Below are 18,144 nucleotides of genomic sequence, written 5' to 3'. Positions count from 1 at the left end.
TAGCCTATTTAAATTTCAGCAATGGACATAACTGCTCCAATTCCAAATACCTTAACTTATTCCAGCCTGTTTCTAAACCATTTCTTTTTTGCTACATCTTGCCTACTCTATTTGCTGTAGAACAAACTCATTCAGAATCAGAGATTGATGCACAGATTACTCACAAAAGTTAATTCCACTAGAATGCATTGCACTAAGTAAGACCTATTTAATTTGTTAGAGCTAGATAAGGCAAATATTTATATATTTAACTTAGGTTCCCAGAGTTTTCAAAGGAAGGCTAAAATGGTAGAAACAACAAACACTACATGGTACTGAAGTTAGAAAAAGAAAGTAAACTATACATCTTAGCTTTGCCTCCTTTTGCCACTTAAAACAGCAAATTCCTTTTCCCAGGTCAGATAAGCCATCATAGATATAGCATTTCTTTAACCTGCTGTTTCAGTGCTATGAATCATCCTCACCATCATCATCATCCGAGTAACTATCTATCATGGGAGGCTTCTGGGACTTTTTTTTCCTAAAGAGAAAAAAGACGGGATTCTGTTCGTTGACATGGATTTATTTGCTGTAAACATTAAAATTATCTTTCTCCAAGAAAGAGTTTAGGGAGAAAGTGTCAGCTTCTAACTGTCATATACACCACATGGAGAAATTGTGGGGTGGGTAGAGTGGGAGAGAGGAAAGGGAAGAGTCAGTGATTTTAAAATATGCCATACTGGAAATATACAAAGAAAAATAGATATACTACAGAATATGGCATTAAAAACATTGTATTGATACGTAAAATAATATATTAACAATTTTAGGCATTAAAAAAACAACTCCCTCCCTCAACAAAAGAAACTTGAAATAAAAAGACAAAGTGCTCAATAATTTCCAGGGAGATCTATATATGAGATAAACACTCTGGAAATAGTCAAAAAAGCTTGTGCATGCAAGACTGGTTTCTCCTCAGACAACAAAATGATCAAGATATAAACTGTTTTCTTTTTAATCAGCATCAACAATACATACGACACTTACAAACAAGGAATGCCAAACGGTGTTTACAAACACGGAAATATGGGTCCCTTTTGGAAGATTTTTCCAGAAATGGATGTGGGTGGGGAGTCTGTTGGATTTGTGTAACACCTGTGCCCACCTATTTTACAACTGAGAAAAACGTTTGAAGCTTCTTAGAGAACTACCAATCTTTATAAAATCTAGCAGACTACATAGTGTCTGAAATAACTATTTATAGAATATAGACATTACTGAAATAGCAAGTGCCTATAATAACATTGTCTTCCTAGAATCATCACTTTCTTTTGATTTAAATCTTAAATAATCAAATCTTTTTGTCCAAATCCCTTTGATTTAGTCTCTTTTTCTCTCCCTCTAATTTTATAATGGTTTTGAATAGCTTATTCATAAATAGGCACAGAATAGTTTTGCTTTGTTTTTTAGAAAGAAAAAGCCAAACTGCATCTGGTTAAGTGTACAATCCTTTGCCTTCTGTCGATTCATGCTGCACCCTCTCCCTCCCCCACCCTTAATTCCATCTTTTATATATTACAGCTTTCCCTTTACAGCAGAAAACACTTTAAAGGTCTTAAGAAAGGAGGAAGGGGAGATTGAGTGGGTCATCTTAATACTCTTGCCAGCAGCAGCAGCAGCTAAAGCCCAAGAAAGACTCAGCTTCCTAACTTTTAGTCCTTGGTCACAGCCATTCTCACAATCATAGTAATGAACACTTTTTAAAAAAAAAAAATAATGTGTGTGTCGTTTTTGCTTTGGGTAGGGGGGAGAAGGGGAGTGGATGGGAGCGAAAGAGCCTTTTTTTGTTTGTTTGTTTGCTTGTTTGTTTAGGCAAGAATAAAAAGCTTGTACCATGGGAATCTGTGTGTAGTCCAAGGAACGGAATTCAGCGTGGCCAAAGTCCCCAGTTTTCAGTCACTGTTCTGCAGGACAAGCTAAGCCACAGTTTGGAGGGGTGGGAGCATGCGACAGCCGGAGGTGCTCCTTCCTTATGGGGGGGAGGGGGCTCTCGCTTTCCTCCTGGGGCTGCGATCTCCTTGCTTGCTCGCATTCCCCCCCACCTTCGAGGCTTTGACAGTTCTTCAACTCTGAGAGCGCAGCAGCATTGTCTTTCTTTCTAGATTTCCCTCCCTTCCCTTACACTTTCTCTCTCTCCCTCTCTCTGTCTTTGTTTTTTTAAAAAGGTAAAGTGTCCAAGAAAAGTTTGTCAATTATTGCTGGCGGCGGCACCAAATCTTCCAGTTTCAGGTAGAAAATACGCTGCAGGCCTTGCGTGCAGAGAGTGCGCAGTTCCGGGAGCTTGCCCAGGAGTTTCGACAAGTAATTTGGCCGGTTCAGGCCGCCGTTGTTGAAAGTCACGTGGTCCTTGAGGCAATTGACAATCTTGTTCTGTAGTTCTTCTACCCGTTTGGGCTCCTTCAGGCCGTGCCTTTCTGCAAAGGACAAGAAATGGCTGATTTAGACCCAGCTCTGGACCAATCTAAGGGGGTGGCTGAGGGAGGGGCACTTCAACAGGCCTTGTTAGGAGACTACCAATTATGCAATGGGAAATCCTACCCCTGCTTTAACTATCTCTTACTCCTTGAAGTTCCAATGCTAAACAACATAGTTTGGAATAAACTGAAGTTTCTGAACTCAAGGGACTTTATTTCATTTTTACAAATTAGAAATTCTTTCTACAAATTAGACAGCATTGTGAAATTGCAGTTTGTGGGTCAGATTGCAACTCCTCCATTTGAGTCAGTACCCTTGAACTTCCAGTGTGCCACAGAACTATCTGTATTATGGCAATTCAAACGTAAATGGTCTCTCATAAAGCTTCTGTTCATAACAGCCCCTCCATGGTTTGATCAATTAGCCCAATACTCTGGATTGGCAGGCATGCTGGACCTTAAGTTAATCACAGGGGTTGGATTGTCTACAATATTAAAATAAAATATGATTGGCTACTTTGTGATTCAGTGTGTCATGTGAACATAAACATGTCTCCATGCATATATCTTGATTTGTGAATTCTATTCCCTATTGCCAATGGTGATTGTATAAAAGGGCAATTACTTTGGATTACTTCATATTCATCCAGGACATAATGATAAACTCTAGTTTACTTTAAATAGGAGCATGGGAAGGTTAAAGGAATAGGTTTACATAATCCAGAATTTTTTTTTCAAAAAACCAGGAGTTTATGGGAAAAGAAGTGAGAAAACCCAATACGCAGTTTAGAACTTCTAAAATAAAACAAAGGCAAGGAGTGTGACCTATTATGGATTTTAACTCTATATTGGAGGAATGTGGAGCTCTCCTAACTGAGAATTCTCATCTGCCCTGACAAGTTTCAACAGGGAATAGGGCAGAGATTTTCAGCTTGCCCAGAAAGACTAAAATTCCTTTAAAAAATTAATCTATACTCATCACTAATATGGAGAAACTGGTTACTTATTCCAGATCACTTAATCTGAAATAAAACACCCCTGGGTGATCAGAATAAAGAGGAAGAGGAAGAGCCAGAAGCTGGGTCTCACCTGTCACCATGGCTAGAGCAGCTATGCAGGAGAAGGCAGAGATATCAATGTTCATATTCTGCAGGCTGGAAGAGAACTCCACAATGGAATCGATCCATTCCCCGAACCCACGGACACATTGCAGCCGGTGCAGGACCACACCATTACAAAAGATGAGCTTCCCTTCCACGGGGTTTGACCTGCGTGGGGGAAGGGGTTTACAGGGCGGCCAGAAAAGGGGAGAGGGGGAATAGAGAAAGGCAAACAACTAATTATTCGCCAAGCAATAAATGGAAGGCTTAAGAGGGACCTAATTACTGAGGAGTTAATAAAAACGCAGCTCAGCGGACCTTGAACGGCGCAGGGTTGCACATCACAAGGATCGCAAGGGATGTGTCTGGGTGTGCACATGTATCCCACAGGCCTGCACATCCACGTATACACTTGCAGGTGACCTTCAACTTGGAGAGAGCACTTCCTACTTACCTATAGGCTAGCCGCAGGACGAACAGTTCCAGGAAGGCAGATTCAAACAGCAGGTCTTGGTCTTGTTTGGGAAGGTCAGTGAAGCCGGGGATCTTTTCTGCCCAGCCCCGGATAATATCCATGGAACCAGTTAAGAGATCATAAAACTGCTGGATGTGCTGCGTGTCATCACCGCTCATCTGATAATCTGGGTTTGCTTGGAACTGGAATTCCATGGCAAGGAAGATGGGAGAGAGGGGGGAGGGAAGTAAGAGAAAGACCCCAGCAATTTAATGAGGCTCTCTGAAATCTATAGCCCGTGAAATTGCTAACCCCATTTCGAGGAGGGGAGCCAAGTTTTTATAACAATTAAACCTCACTCTGGCCAGTGAAGAAATTAGATGTCCCATGGCAATTAATTCAATTAGGGGTGGCGCTAGGAGGGATGGCCACTCGGAGAGGGGAAATGGCTGTGGCCAGGAGAAAGGGTCAACTTTAAACACTCTGGAAAGACACCCTGAAGCAAAAATCCCAGGGTTTGGCTTAGCTTCTGGAAAGCCAGTGGGGGGGGGGGATGAGCGGTTCTGCTAATGAAGTAATAAGGGGAAGGGAAATCCACTCATCAATCCATACACACAATACAAACATGTAACATGCATTCAGCACAAGCGCCTATGGCTCTCTTGTCACATTTCATTTCTTATGTATTTAAAAATGCACATTCGCATGTGGTTCTACTGTGAGAAGGGAGCAACTGATCCCGCCTTGAAAAAGAGGAGACTTTCTCTCCTTATTCCTTATTCATACCTTGCGTCCCATAAGGCAGAAGAGAAAAATAAACCAACATCCTTGTAGTAAGGAGCTGAAGGTTAGTTTCCAGGAGGCAGGTGCTCTGGTCATCTCCTTTGGGAGTGCCCTGCCCAGAGTTTAATCTTTCTTAACGCCTTTCATTTCCTAAGCATGTCTGAATGGGGAACATCTCCTTTTCGAACTAAAGCATTGCTTCAATTAACTGGCAGGGGGAAATAACTTCTAGTACGGAACGAAACAATCTATGTATATTTAACTAGCAGTAATCGCTATTTGCAAAAGTAGCCCACAGTCCGAGAAGTGGGGCGGAGAGAGAGGGGGGAGGGAGAAAGATGCAATCTGCATCTGCTTGAAGTTCCCCTTCCTCCTTCAGCAGGCACACACGCACACACATACACACCAAATTCTTGCCCAGACATCTCCAAGCCCTCTGGGACACCAACACCTCGGAGGCGTCTGCACAATCACATCAAATTGGGGGAGTTTGGGGGGGGTGGTGGAAGGGAGAATGACCTTACTGGGGACTAGGCGGATTTCATTTGGTGGCCCGCGAGGGGGACCCGTAGGCAAATATTGTCTCCAGCTTACCCTGGAATAGTCCAGGCTGGTCATAGCCGGGTTGGAGTCGACATGAGCTCTCACCAGGGCACTGATCAGACTCACCGGGGGCGAAGGGGGAGAAGGCTCCTGGGGGCTCTTCGGTTTCGAGGGCAAACGACCCCTTCGGCCTTTTAAGCTGTCTGTGCGAACTACTGAAAAAAGACAAGATGCCCCCACTCAGAGAACACGCCTCAGGTCGCCCGGCCAGGCAGAGAAAAAGAAAACACAACTCCCCCACCCCACATACCCATCTAACGTCCTGTTTTTCTACTGGTGTCAAAACTTCGTGACTGAATATATCAGCCCGGAGAAAAAGTTTCCAGGGAGAAATTGGGGCTGTTCAGTATTGTAGTATTTTCCGGACTTCCTTTGGCTCTTACGGAACTCAGTTTCTAAACACGAGGCTGACTTTTTAGACAAGAGTTTAGAAAAACACGTCCGATAGAACAAAACCCTTCTGACGTTCCTTCACATAAATCCAATCTGCCCTGGCCTTGGCATCCCTTTAAAGTTAAACCTAAGACGGAGTGCAAGCGCCTTGTCCCAGGTAAGGTTATCTTAGGTCTAGTCCGGGTTTGCACAGGCCTTCGCTTCCTGCCACTACCCCGAGGGTTTATGCTCTGGAGATGGGCCCGAAGGACCTGGGTGGAAGGGAGCCCTAGCCCCCCCCAAAGGGTCAGAAGAAGCCGCCCGCGGAAGCTCAGCTGGAGCTTCGCCGCGCCTCCTCTCGCCGCTACTGGGAACGCTGCTGCTCCGCCTGTGCTTGTGACCCCCCAGGCGCCCGCCCCACGGCAAGCTCTACCTTCTTTGACCATGCCGACTCCAAGGCACTTCTGAAAACGACAGTACTGGCACCGATTCCGGCGGCGTTTGTCCACGGGGCAGTTCTTATTCGCTAAGCAAACGTATTTGGCGTTTTTCTGGACGGTGCGCTGCAGAGACAGGGGAGAGACGAAGGGGGGAAGGAGAGGTGAGGTGAGCGGAACAGAGCGAAGCGGAGCCCCGAAAGGCGGTCCGAGTTTGAGGCACTTCGCGGGCCTCAAAGAAGGGAGCAGATCCCTTCTTCCTCCTCCTCTCTCGCTCCAGCGGCCTCTCTTTTTCCAGGTCCTCTAACCCAAAATTGGGGAGCGGGCTCGCCTAGCACCGTCTGGCGAGCCTGCTATAACCTACACAATACACAAATCTGAGGCATTCCTATGAGGTTTTTTTTTTAATTCCTTTTCTTTTCGAGGGTGCGGTTATTCAGTTAGGAAGTGTGTGTGTGTGTGTGTGTGTGTGTGTGTGTGTGTGTGTGTAAGAGACACAATTTAATTCGACCATCGGGATTGCGGGTCTAGTTTGTTAGCTAAAATGGGCTTCTCTCTTCTAACCTATCCTAAGGCAAATGAAATGCAAAAAAGAACACACACCCCAGCTCGCCCGGCTCAGCTCCTACCCAGACAGGACAAGAGTCCCCCATAAACAAACAAACACACACACACACACACACACACACACACAAGGTGGGACTGGAACTGACAGAGAGAAAGGTGGGGCGATCAGGAGAGGGCAACAGGCGTTGAACACCCCAACAACTCCTTCTCCATTTCAGGTCGTTTTTGTAGATTGTAGTTTGGGAATAGGCCCTTGTCTAAATCAGCGCATTTTAAAAGCCTCTTGGAATGTGGATTGGGTACAAGGGAGAAAGGAAGAGAAAGAGAACGGGGCACTTTCCCTTCCGAGCTTCAAACCTCCGATTAAATAAAAAGCGATGCTCCGATTCCTTTAAACGTTCTTTCTTCCCCATACTCGGGAAAAGGATGCGGAGGAATTCATCCGCTAAAACGGCCAGTTCCTCGCCTGCTGCACTATCTCCATAAAAATCTAGGGCAGGGTGGCAAAATGAAGGGCTGCGTCATTGGGGGGGGAGGTGTCATAGGAATGAAATGTTATTCTTAATAAAGCAGGAAAGCTAGGCCTCAAATCTGTATCAGGACAATAAAACTGAGAAGTGGTTTTTTTTCCCCTGTGCTGAACGGCATATTCCCACCTAGTGTTAGATAGATGTGGCCCAAGTACCTCTGTACAAGGAGCCCGAACTATTTTAGGGATTAGATGACAAACAGCCTAATAAACGGGCAGTGAATTTATGCCGTTTAGTAAGGTGATAATCCCACTTGCTTCTCTCTTCTTCAGCTTTTTTTCTTTCCCTATGAAGTAAAAACCTGGTAAGTAAGTGTGGATTTTGATCTAAGTCGCCTTTATCATTCTGAATCCAGCTAACAACTGGAGACAGGAAGGGGGCTAAGACTAGATCCCCAGACAGAGATCCTGTTCTTTTCTTCTAAATGCCCACATGACTGACAGCGGCTGTTGTCTAAAGCAGTTAGTTTCTACTCAGCAGAGGCAGGGACTTGAAGATAAAGGGAAACGGTGGAGGAGATGGACGGAGGGATGGGAGATCAGCGGCATAGCACTTGGCATCGGGGAGACAGGCACACACACGCAAGACTCCCGCAGCCGCCGCCACCCCCGCCTCCCCAGGAGGCAGCATGAGCATCAGCTCACCTTAAAGAAGCCTTTGCAGCCCTCGCAGGTGCGCACGCCGTAGTGCTGGCAGGCAGCGTTGTCTCCGCAGACGGCGCACAGCCCCTCGTTGGAGGGTGAGCCCCGCGAAGGCGGCGAAGGCACCTGGGCATCCAGGAGCTGGGAGGCATGCCCGATCTGCAGTCCGGGGAACCCGACGGCGGCGGCACTGGCCTGCTTGCGGATAGGGTTGGGCAGAGCGAAAGGTTGCCCGTCGTGGTGGTGGTGGTGATGGTGGTGGTGGTGGTGGGCGCCAGGCCCGTGGCCCGAGGGCTCCCCATTGAGCGGTAGGGCATGCAGGGGCCCGTCAAAGCGCATCTGGCAGCTGCCCACCGGCATGCCGGGCGGCGATTGCTTGAAGGAGAAAAGCGAGAGACGTGGCACCGCCGTCGGGGCTGCCTTATGCACGCCGCCGCCGCCAGCCGCTCCTCCTGCCGCCCCACCGTAAGCTTGGTGGTGATGGTGGTGGTGGTGATGGAAGCCGTGCAGCGGCCCGGCCTCGTCCCAAACGCTCTGACCCGGCGCGAAACCAGCGGCCGGGGTGGGCGGCGAGGCGCAGGGCTTGTAGTAGACGGCCAGCTCATCAGGCGCCTGGGGCCCGCCGGCAGCGGGGGGCTGCGGCGGCGGCGGGTAGCCGTGGCCATGCAGGGGCAGCTCCTCGACCTTGATGGAGGGCGCCGGTGGCGGGGGTGGCGGGGGCTGCGACGGCATTTGGTAGAGGCAGGGCGGCTTGACGTCGTAACCCGCAGCGGCGGCGGCAGCGGCGCCGTAGTTGTCCATAAAGGTACTGAAGCTGGGGAGAGAAGTGGTGGCAGTGATTTCAGTGTTGGTCAGGTCCATGCTAAACTTGACAAACTCGGGCGTTAAGAAGTCCGAGCTGTATTCCCCGGCAGCCGCCGAGTGGTGGTACGAGTAGCTCTGCGTGGCCGGGCTGGCTCCTTGCGGCGAGGACCCGTACTGAGCCTGGACGCAGGGCATGGCTGCAAACGAAACACGGCACAACAAGAGCATGGCTCAGCTTTCCTGGGCAACAATCCCAATCCTCTCCCACCCACCCACCCATCCATCCCCCGCCCGCCCGCCCGCCCTTCCCACAAAGAAGCAAAGCCAGAAGGGGAAGGAAGATGGTGCCAGGGAATGGGACGGGCAGACGATAAAGGATGGGGCAGCACAAGCGGTGACAGAAAGGGAGGTAAAACGCGAACCAAAACGGGCAAGGAGGAACCGCAGAAGGGCTTGCTAGAGAGAGAAGGGGGAGAGAGAGAGCAGTGAGGTCTTTACTAAACGTCGGTGGGGGAGGAGAGAGACGGGGGTGTCAGTAAAAAGCAATGCCCCCGCTGCCAGGTACACGGGAGGCTAGATGGGATGCTGAGCTGCCCGCGCTGGAGCTGCTGAGAGTGGAGCCCAGTACGCCCCCTCCTCTCCACCCGCAACGCACATGCACGCGGTCCCTCTTTTCTCGCCTGAGTTCCGCCAGCCCAACACCGGCTAAAGGCAGAGGGGTCGCTTTCCTCCGGGTTGTTTTTTTTAAAAGAGAGTTTGACTTCCTGGTTGGCGGGGCGGAGTGGGGGGGGAGGTGAGGAAAGGGTCAACCCGCGTCACCCACCTTCAGCCGCGTGAGTGGCGTTTTCGGGAGAATTGAAGGCAGACAGCGTCGGAAGTCAACGGATAGACAAGTTGCCAAGACTTGAACGAGGCGCCGAAGACTCCAGTCTGTCCGGTTGCTCCCTGAAAAAGACGGGCAAAAGTGCGGAGAGAGGGAGACGACGTTACTTTTTTTTCCAGCCTCGCCTAGATCGGGGGGGGGGGGGACTAGCGCCCCACGAGGACTAGCGCCACGAGGACCACCCCACGAGGACTAGCGCCTGCCACAAAATTCCTGCTTCTGCCAGGCCCAGAGGTGGCTTAGGAGAGCTGGGAATACAGCCTCCCAAAAAGCCGCTAAAAGGCAGAGAGTATATACCTTCCAGCTGGATGGCAAAGAAAAGCCCTTTTGCCTGAGGGGGTTTTCTGGTTGTCGTTGCGCTATTTGATTCCCTCATATATATGTTTTTTAATAAAAGGTTTTTATTATTTTTTAATGCGCAGAACATATTTATGAACAAAGTCTTGTCTAGGTTTTCCCCTTGATTCCCTCATTGTGCAACAAAAGTATTCAGACATTCAAGTTATCCCTCCCACCCATCCACCCAGCTCCCTCATAGCTCCAGACACGCGTCTGCCCGCAGAGACTCCAAAGTCTTACACTTGACAACTCCCGCGAGCCTCCAAAGGCATGTTTGGCCGTCCCAGGGGGCTAACTTCTCTCCATCGCGAGCGGGGATGACATAAGAATGAGAAGCGCGACGGGAGGAAGGGAGGAGGAAGAAGAGGGGCCGGTGCTCCCGCTTCCCCTCCACATTCCGCCACTCTTCTTCGGCTTCCAAATCTTCAAAGGGGGGCCGAGCGGCAAAGAGAAGGCGTTTAATTAGAGCACGCAGCCGCTCGCTGGCTCTCGCACGCGCGCGCACACAAAGGCGAAGGCAATTAAAAGGCCAAAGAAAGCAGCAACCCGAGCCGCGCCGAGCTGAGCGCGGGAGGGTCCGAAGGATGCGCGTAGCCAAGCCGTGCAGCCGAATCGAACGGGAGACGGGAATGCCTCTAGCCATCTCTTCCGGATCCCCTTCGGAACTGACGCAAATCGTTTTTTTCCGGGGGCTTTTCCAATGATTGCGTCCCTCCGATATCGCACGCGCGCGCGCACACACACACACACACACACACACACACACACACAAACACACACCGCAGAACAGCTTCTCATGGGTACAAGTAACAAACCCTGGGAAGTTTCATACTTGGACTGCTGGCTCAGCTAGTCGCTCTCTGTTTCTACTCCGAAGTCTTGTGCCCTTTAATTCAAACTCCGTTGGAAGCCGACAATCCCTCTCCCTCTGTACAACCTGCTAGATAGGCCGTTTCAACTAGGGCTGGGGGGCTATTTGCCTTCTTTTCCTGCCTCCCACGCATCAGATAAGGAAGCCGGAGGCCCCGCTATTAGGCGACGTGCTCTGGAATAATTTTACTTTGCAGTCTGCCCACCTCCGGCGGCGATCAACCTGGCAGGCAGCGTAATTGCTCCAGGGCTGAGCGCTGGTCCTCCCCTGCGCTCAGCCTTGGCGCTGACTGGAGATCAAAGTGTTCCCAAGTAACCCAAATTCTCCGCCCAACAACTTTTTTTCTTTCTTCTTCCTGCGATTGAAGTCCCCCCCGCGGACCTCCTCCACAGGATGGGATGCCACGGCGCTGGACCCCCGAAAACCAAAGCGCAGGGGCTGCGCTCAAAGTTTCCTCTTCCGGCCTTCTATCCGAAAAAATCCACACTTTGCGGGGAATGGAAGTTGCGAGGTGGGCTGTGAGAAGGTCTCCGGATCTGAATGAAGGCTGATAGGCGAGGCCCTTTTAAGAGGTTCTTTTTGGATAAGCCTGCACGGGGCGGGGGTGGGTGGGGTTAATATTTGATATCTGGCAACCGCGATCTTCCCCGGTCCCAATCCCCCCCCTCCCCCCCGCCAATCTCACCCAACCTACCCACTACATCCCATCTCCGGGCTACTTTTCTTTGCCTGAAGGGGAGGAAAATGTTGCATTATCCAGCCAAAAGACAGAATAGATTCTCCGTCGCAGTCCACTTACTTGTTAGGTGGCGTGTCTCTTTCATTCATCCATTCATTCATTCAACTGTTGGCAGTTCGGAATCCCAGGGCGAGCGGGCGAGCGGGCGGGCGGGAGGAAGCGGAGAGACACTTCTCGCCGCCGAGCGCTTCGTCCTCGTTTTCCTTTCGCCTTTCACTCGCCTCTGCCAGCGCGCGGACACGCCGCTCTTCCTTTCGTTCCTTAGGGAAGTACAGTACGAGCGAAGCGCGGGGCGAGCAAGCAGGACAGACTGGCCCTTCCCTCCAATGTGCCTTTGTTTATGTGGGCTCTGTATTGCACAGCCAAATGCATCCCAAGTCTTCAAACGTCAGTGCACGTCAGTGCCGCTTTGCCCAATCAGCCAGTCAAGGGGCTGGATCTCTCGGTACAGTTGGCTAGATCTTGCTTTGGTAAATTTCCGACGTGACATCACCAAGAGTGGCGCTTTTAAGGTGGGAAACGGCTCTAGCTGCTTTGGTTTCACCTTGGCGCAGCTTTTTGCAAAATTAGGGACAGATCCTCGATCCTTTTCCTTCTCCTTTCCCTGGTCTGGTGGAAGAGATCCGAGACCGTAAACAAAGGCTGAATGCTCCCTTTCCCTCCCCGCCCCCCTGTTGTCATAAATTGGTCCATGAATCTCTAGGCGCTGTCAATCCATTGCGCGCTCTACCCGAGTGCTTTTTTTCCACATTATACTTTCTCACCAAGCGGAACAGGTGTGTGTTTTCCAGGTGTGTTCACTTTCCAGAGCGAACGTTACAACAATCCCGGGCAAACATACGTGGGATGTCCACCTACCTTTGATCTGTCTAGAACTGCGACTTCTTAACCCTTCCCTCCCAGGCACCACCTTATCTTGGCGATGTTCTCTACAGAAGGCGCTTTACAGGTAAAAAGGCAGGAATGTATTGACGCACCCAGTCCATCCTTTTAAAATAGAGACAACGTATTCAACAAGTTGCACAATCGTTCCCAGACCGATTTACGTCCCGAAACATACTTCTCTCGCTTCCCCCCTCTCCCCCCATTGCGCTTGAACTGCTTAAAAAATACCCACGGATGCTACTATATTTGGAGGGGTAAAGTGTGTGTGAGAGTGTGTTTGTGTGTGTGTGTGTGTGTGTGTGTGTGTGTATTTGCACGCGCGAGTGCCCTCAAGATAAATTTATAAGCTAGATTCTAAATATTGGTATTTTGTTATCTTATAGGCATACATCCAAATTGTATACAGTCCCGTTTCTGCAGCTGAGCAGGAAACAAGCTAATGGCCAAAGTCCAAAGCGTGCACGTGGGTCAGAATCACTGCCACCCAGAAGGATTCGCTTACAGGGAAGTAGTGCCTCTACTCCGAGCACTCTGATCGGTGTGTGTGTGTGTGTGTGTGTGTGTGTGTGTGTGTGTATGTGTGTGAACCCTCAACGGAACCAGTGGGAGTTACTTCCGTGTAGATGGGCAGCGAAACTCCAAGGATCCTTTGCTATCTCCGTGGGAAACGTCGCTGGAATGCCTGCTTATGTTCTGATTCCCGCGTGTTTGCCAGAAAATAGCGTGGACGTTGCAACCCACGCAGGTAATCGACGAACCAGCCGCGGTGCGTGTTCCCGCGACCCTTCCCAACAGGCTGCGGGTTAGGGGGCTTTAGGCAGTTTGCTGTTCTCTTGTCCTGAACAGCCCCCCCCCCCGCGTGCCCACCTTCAGCGTGTTAAGCGAAGAAAATTTGCCCTCCCCCCAACTGATCTTGGTTTGGCCGCCGATGTGAGATCTTGCAGGTAAAGGGACAAAAGGATTAACTGAGGACACGGAAGGTAACTTAAAAAGGTGAGTAGATGTTCAGGAACCTTATCTCCTTTGAAGTCTAAGCTGTCATTGGGTCCCAAAGGTGCTTTTTCAAGGGCAACCAGACTTTCTGGTTTTTCTTTGAAGACCTTTCGCTTCTCATCCAAGAAGCTTCTTCAGCTCTGACCGGATGGTGGTGAATGGAAGGATTGCCCCTTGAAAAAGCACCTTTGTGACAACCATGACCTGGATGGCTGAAAATCTCCATAGATCTTTAGCTGTCATTGGGTTTAATGGGGCACGCCCGCCATAAGTCTAGGAATGGCATTTCTACACCCACACCCCCTTCCCATAGTGATCCCGTGAAGGTAGATCCCGTGCTGGTTGATTTGAAAGCAAACCCCGCGATCTGCACAGGGCTTGTTTCCAAGTAAGTGCAGACTTAAAGGCAGGTTGTTACGTCCGAATTAATTTGGGGGCACAGGGCCTCTCTGGTTTGCCTTAGCTCCCCTTCCGGAGTGCTTCTCTTTGCAAGTTGGCCAATTCATTAGGATTTCCGCCTCTTCCTAAAAAAATGTTCCTGAACTTTCGAAGAACGCTTGAGTCAATGGAATTCCCTCCCAGACGAGGAAACTTCTCTCCCCCCCCCCCGGGCTATTTTTAGGAATCCTATAATTAGAGGGGCGAGGTTTTTTTAAAGGCATAAAGTTTGACAACGAAGGCGGGAGGAACCCTGAGCAGCCACCTTAAGTCTTCCTCCTCCTCCTCTTCCTCCTCCTCCGGCTGCTGGCCCCGGCGCGAGGCTGCCAGAGGGCTGGGAGGAGGAAAGCTCGAGCTCATTAGCATGAGCGCAGCCGCGTCAGCCGCCGCCGCCGCCGCCCGTGGGCTGAAGCGCACGAAAAGGAAAAAGTGAGAGTGGGGAGGAGGGAGAGGGGCGGGGTGGCGCGTGACGCAAGGGGACGGTGCCATTGACGCAACAGGCTTGGGATGGCTCCGAAAATAGCAGTCGCGAGCGCCCAGCTTGCCCCGGTGGTGCCTGCTCCATTGCGCTGAGAAGACGGGGAAAGCAACAGCCTGAGAGTGGGCCGGGCTATTTTAAGGCTCTGCGAATCGGAAACTCGAAAGCAGCCAAAGGGGATTTATTTTTAAACCTTTTCTTTTCCTGGGCGCTGCGTTTCGAGATTGAAAACTTCCTTTTCTCTCTCTAGCACTAGGGTTGAAGTTGCTCCAGAGAGGAGGACTGGGCTGCCAGGGGGTAGCGCTAACTCCCTCCTCCTTTGCTAATGCTGTCAAGTCCGTGTAAGAAAAGGATGAAATAAGAATCCTATTTAATAAGCGTGGGTGTGAGAGAAAAGAGAAGCTCGCAAATAACTTTTTCTCTCTCGCTTGAACCGTCACTTTTTTGCAAAGGGAAGTCAGGCTGGCATAAATGATTTTGTGCAGCGATGGACAAGAAAGGCAAGGAAAAGTAGATACCTTGGCGTCCTCAGGTAAGGGGACCCCCAGGTTCTCCCCTGCCCCCCCCCGCCTTGAAACCTCCGGGTCGTGGCGGGATAAGGCCACTACATCTGGGCTGCATAACTACGGGCGACCACTAGATGTCAGCCCATCGACTTGCCTACCTCTCTCCGGTGAATGGTACGGATTTGAAGCAGCCCACACACCATAGACTACACACGGGAGGGGGTGAAGAAAAAAACAGGGACTCGGCTTATATTTCCACCCAGCATCACTCCTGCATCAGCTGGCAAGCTTCAGGCGATTTGCTGTTCCACTCTGCCTACATATAGGCAGAGGATACCAGTATTGGGAGGATCACTAGGCGGCAGTAAATAGACTTTCCGGGTTTCTTTGATGCCATCTTGCGGTCATTTGGTTTTCTGTTGCCCAACTGAGAGGTTACCCTGAGGCCCAAATAACTTCAACACGTGGATCAAAGCCATTCCTAATGTGTCTCCTGTCCTAATAATTGGTCAAATGGAGTGGTGTTTTTTTTTTTTAGGCTTTAAATATTTTTGCTAAAAAATGCAATATTAATTTGGACAGCATGGACTATAAAAGAATGAAAACCAAACAGCTCAATGGGTTTTATATTAGTCTAAAGTTCTTCCGAAGTTGCCCAATTAGAATAATTTAGTATTGCATTTCTGATAGTGTCGGAGCTGGACTCTGCAGTTAACATAACCAAGAACATTTGAAGTAACATTGGTAAAACCTGGATGTATTTTGTAAGATAAATGCATAATCACTTCCATTAATTTGTTGAATGTAGTTGAGATATATAAAGTCCCCTATCTTCAATATTCAAGGTTGATCTCTCGAGTCAACAGATATTTCCTTTGCCATTAACTACAATTTAATTTGAATGTGTAAAATAACATATTTTATAACTTGCCCCGAAATAGTTGTATTCTTTAAGAGGGTTGGCTGTTTCCATTAATTTCAAGGAAGTGGCATCCTATTAAAAATCTTTTCTACACAAGCACTTGAAATGATGTTATTTTTCTATATTACATCATGAATACTAGCGATAAGACATTATGGCTCTTTAATTTCTTTATATATTTTTTCTAAATCCTTAGGGATGTGACACACATAAGAATTAGTATGGCTGTGGAATTTGAAATCCATAGATTTATGCAGGTGTCTTTAACTTCACTGCCACAAAACCATTTTTACAAACTTAGACTGTGACATTTTGTTTGAAAAGTACTGTTCTAGAACTGATTTTTTGAATTTTTTTTAATTTTTCCATAATCATTCTTACATCATTAATCTTATAGCGTGTCATCTGGGTACAGTCTTTGTGTCATCATATTTAACAGTTACATAATTTTTAAACTGATGTAGAACAAATTTTGATATAGGTATTCGGAAACTTTCATGTATGCCTTGTAATACATCATAGGATAAAATTATTTTCCTAACTGAAGCAGAGGATGAAGAGGAGAGCTATACTGAAACATAAACTTCTACAGGTTGTGGGAAATGAGGAATGAAAAAGTCATTTTATGTCTATATGTATATACACACAAATGTACATGTGCATTTTTAAACTAGGAAATTAATTATAGGTAAAAATGTTAATATTCAAGGTTGATTCACCAAAGTATAAAAGTTATCCCTCTGTGTTTATGTCATATTTAAACAAGGTTAAGAGGATAAGAAAATTATTTTATTCTGGTTGCTGAGTTTATACCTCAACTGACATCTCAGTTACTTGCAGATCACTAGGTGGGAAATATGTTCCTGATATCATAAGGGCTGTTTTTAAATTAAAATCTCCCTTTTAAAAAAATCAGAGGGGGATTCTGTGGTCAGATTTTATGTCAAATACCAGATGGTGCTCTGCATAATTTAAAACACTGCATAGCATCATTATTTTCTTCTTCTGTTCATCGTCTCTCTCTCTCAGAGGCTGCCTGGGGAAGGTTCCTGCAGTTTTCTTAGGTTTTTGAAAAGTGGTTTGCTATTGTTTCTTTCCTAGGGCTAAGAGTGTGTGATTGGTCCAAGTCACTCAGTTGGCTTTTGCTTAAGGCAGAATTAGAACTCACCACCTCCAGTTTCTAGCCGGATGTCTTAACCACTATACCAAATTGTCTCTCTTCTAATATTACAAAGCTTCATATGATAAAATCTGCAGCTTATAAAAGGAAATGTGATAAAATATATAAAAGCACTACACTGTGTGTATGCTTATCGTATTAAGTTCAACAACTTTCATGTAAGTGGCTGTAGAAGTCTAAATGAAAAGTATTATATAAGAACACAGTGCTCATAATTTAATGATACTTCTGTAATTAAGATTGAACCCTGAATGTGAACACATTTACTTACAACATGGGTAACAAATTAATTTCTTATATTGAAGGTCTGTGTGCATTTATTTGTCTCTGTTGTTCCAAGAATGTAACTAAAAAGACAATGAGTACAGGCTTGAGGCACAGAGATTTTTATTTCTAGTACATGGGAAATACTGTGATTAGGAATATATCAAAATGAATAAGATGCTACTTCTCACACCGATCTAGATAATTTACCGTATATACCAAGAATAAATGAAAGTATGAATGATGTAGGTCATTATATATAAGAATTATTTTGTTTGTAACATTCAAAATAATTTCTCTTAATTTAATGCAAATTGATTCTAAGTGTTTAAAAATGAAAGCAGAATCTTCAAATGTTGTCTCGTGTGGAAGAAATGGAATAGGTAACTTTACCCATATTAAGAGCTGAGAATATCGATTGCCAGTTTAAGATAGGCTCCCAATTATGAGCTTTCCCTTAGGAACTTGCATGAACATAATTTCAGGAAAGATAAAGCCAAACTGGAAAGACTGTGATAATGGCCTATAAAAAGTAAAATTACCGTACATCGTAATATGTTTGTGTTGGCAATAACAAATAATTTTAGTTTTTAGAAGACATGTGACTGTATTTTAACCTACATTTGACCAATTTTCTTCCATCTTTTTTTTTTTTGAAAACTATATTTATGAGAACTGAAAACTAACATCGACAAAGCATGCTTTTAAAAGAGGTTAGGTGTGCAGAAGGAAATGGAAAAAAATGTTCTTGGACTATTGAAGAAAGAATTTAACAACCGGTATGTGCTTTTTTTTTTAACCCTCTCCTCAAATACCATGATAAATCTGCCAGAATGCCCTGTTTAGGGCAATTAATCAAAGTTGCAAGAGTTTTTTTTTAAATCCATTCACCCAAAGATAGA

At 47.3% G+C, this 18,144-nt stretch overlaps 1 protein-coding gene across 2 annotated transcripts; it reads right to left on the bottom strand.

The window, feature by feature from the left end:
• Positions 1-755: 755 nt before the first annotated feature.
• On the bottom strand, positions 756-11,948 carry NR4A2 (nuclear receptor subfamily 4 group A member 2). Of its 2 annotated transcripts, none has more exons than XM_032229482.1 (8): positions 11,637-11,948; positions 9,568-9,689; positions 7,944-8,941; positions 6,199-6,328; positions 5,385-5,545; positions 4,008-4,210; positions 3,543-3,721; positions 756-2,453 (listed from the first exon to the last, which is right to left on the bottom strand). In XM_032229482.1, exons 3-8 carry the CDS (start codon positions 8,937-8,939, stop codon positions 2,197-2,199), a joined length of 1,926 nt encoding a protein of 641 aa, XP_032085373.1. In that variant the 5' UTR covers positions 8,940-8,941; positions 9,568-9,689; positions 11,637-11,948; the 3' UTR covers positions 756-2,196. The 2 variants fall into 2 exon arrangements, with proteins under 2 accessions (XP_032085373.1, XP_032085364.1); XM_032229473.1 differs by having other exon boundaries at positions 5,385-5,548; positions 11,637-11,946.
• Between the last annotated feature and the right edge of the window lie 6,196 nt (positions 11,949-18,144).

This window comes from Thamnophis elegans, chromosome 1 (assembly GCF_009769535.1).
Source record: "Thamnophis elegans isolate rThaEle1 chromosome 1, rThaEle1.pri, whole genome shotgun sequence".
NCBI classification, from domain to species: Eukaryota; Metazoa; Chordata; class Lepidosauria; order Squamata; family Colubridae; genus Thamnophis; species Thamnophis elegans.
The sequence above is the reverse complement of the archived record's forward strand: the minus strand, read 5'-3'. Positions and strand labels throughout refer to the sequence as shown.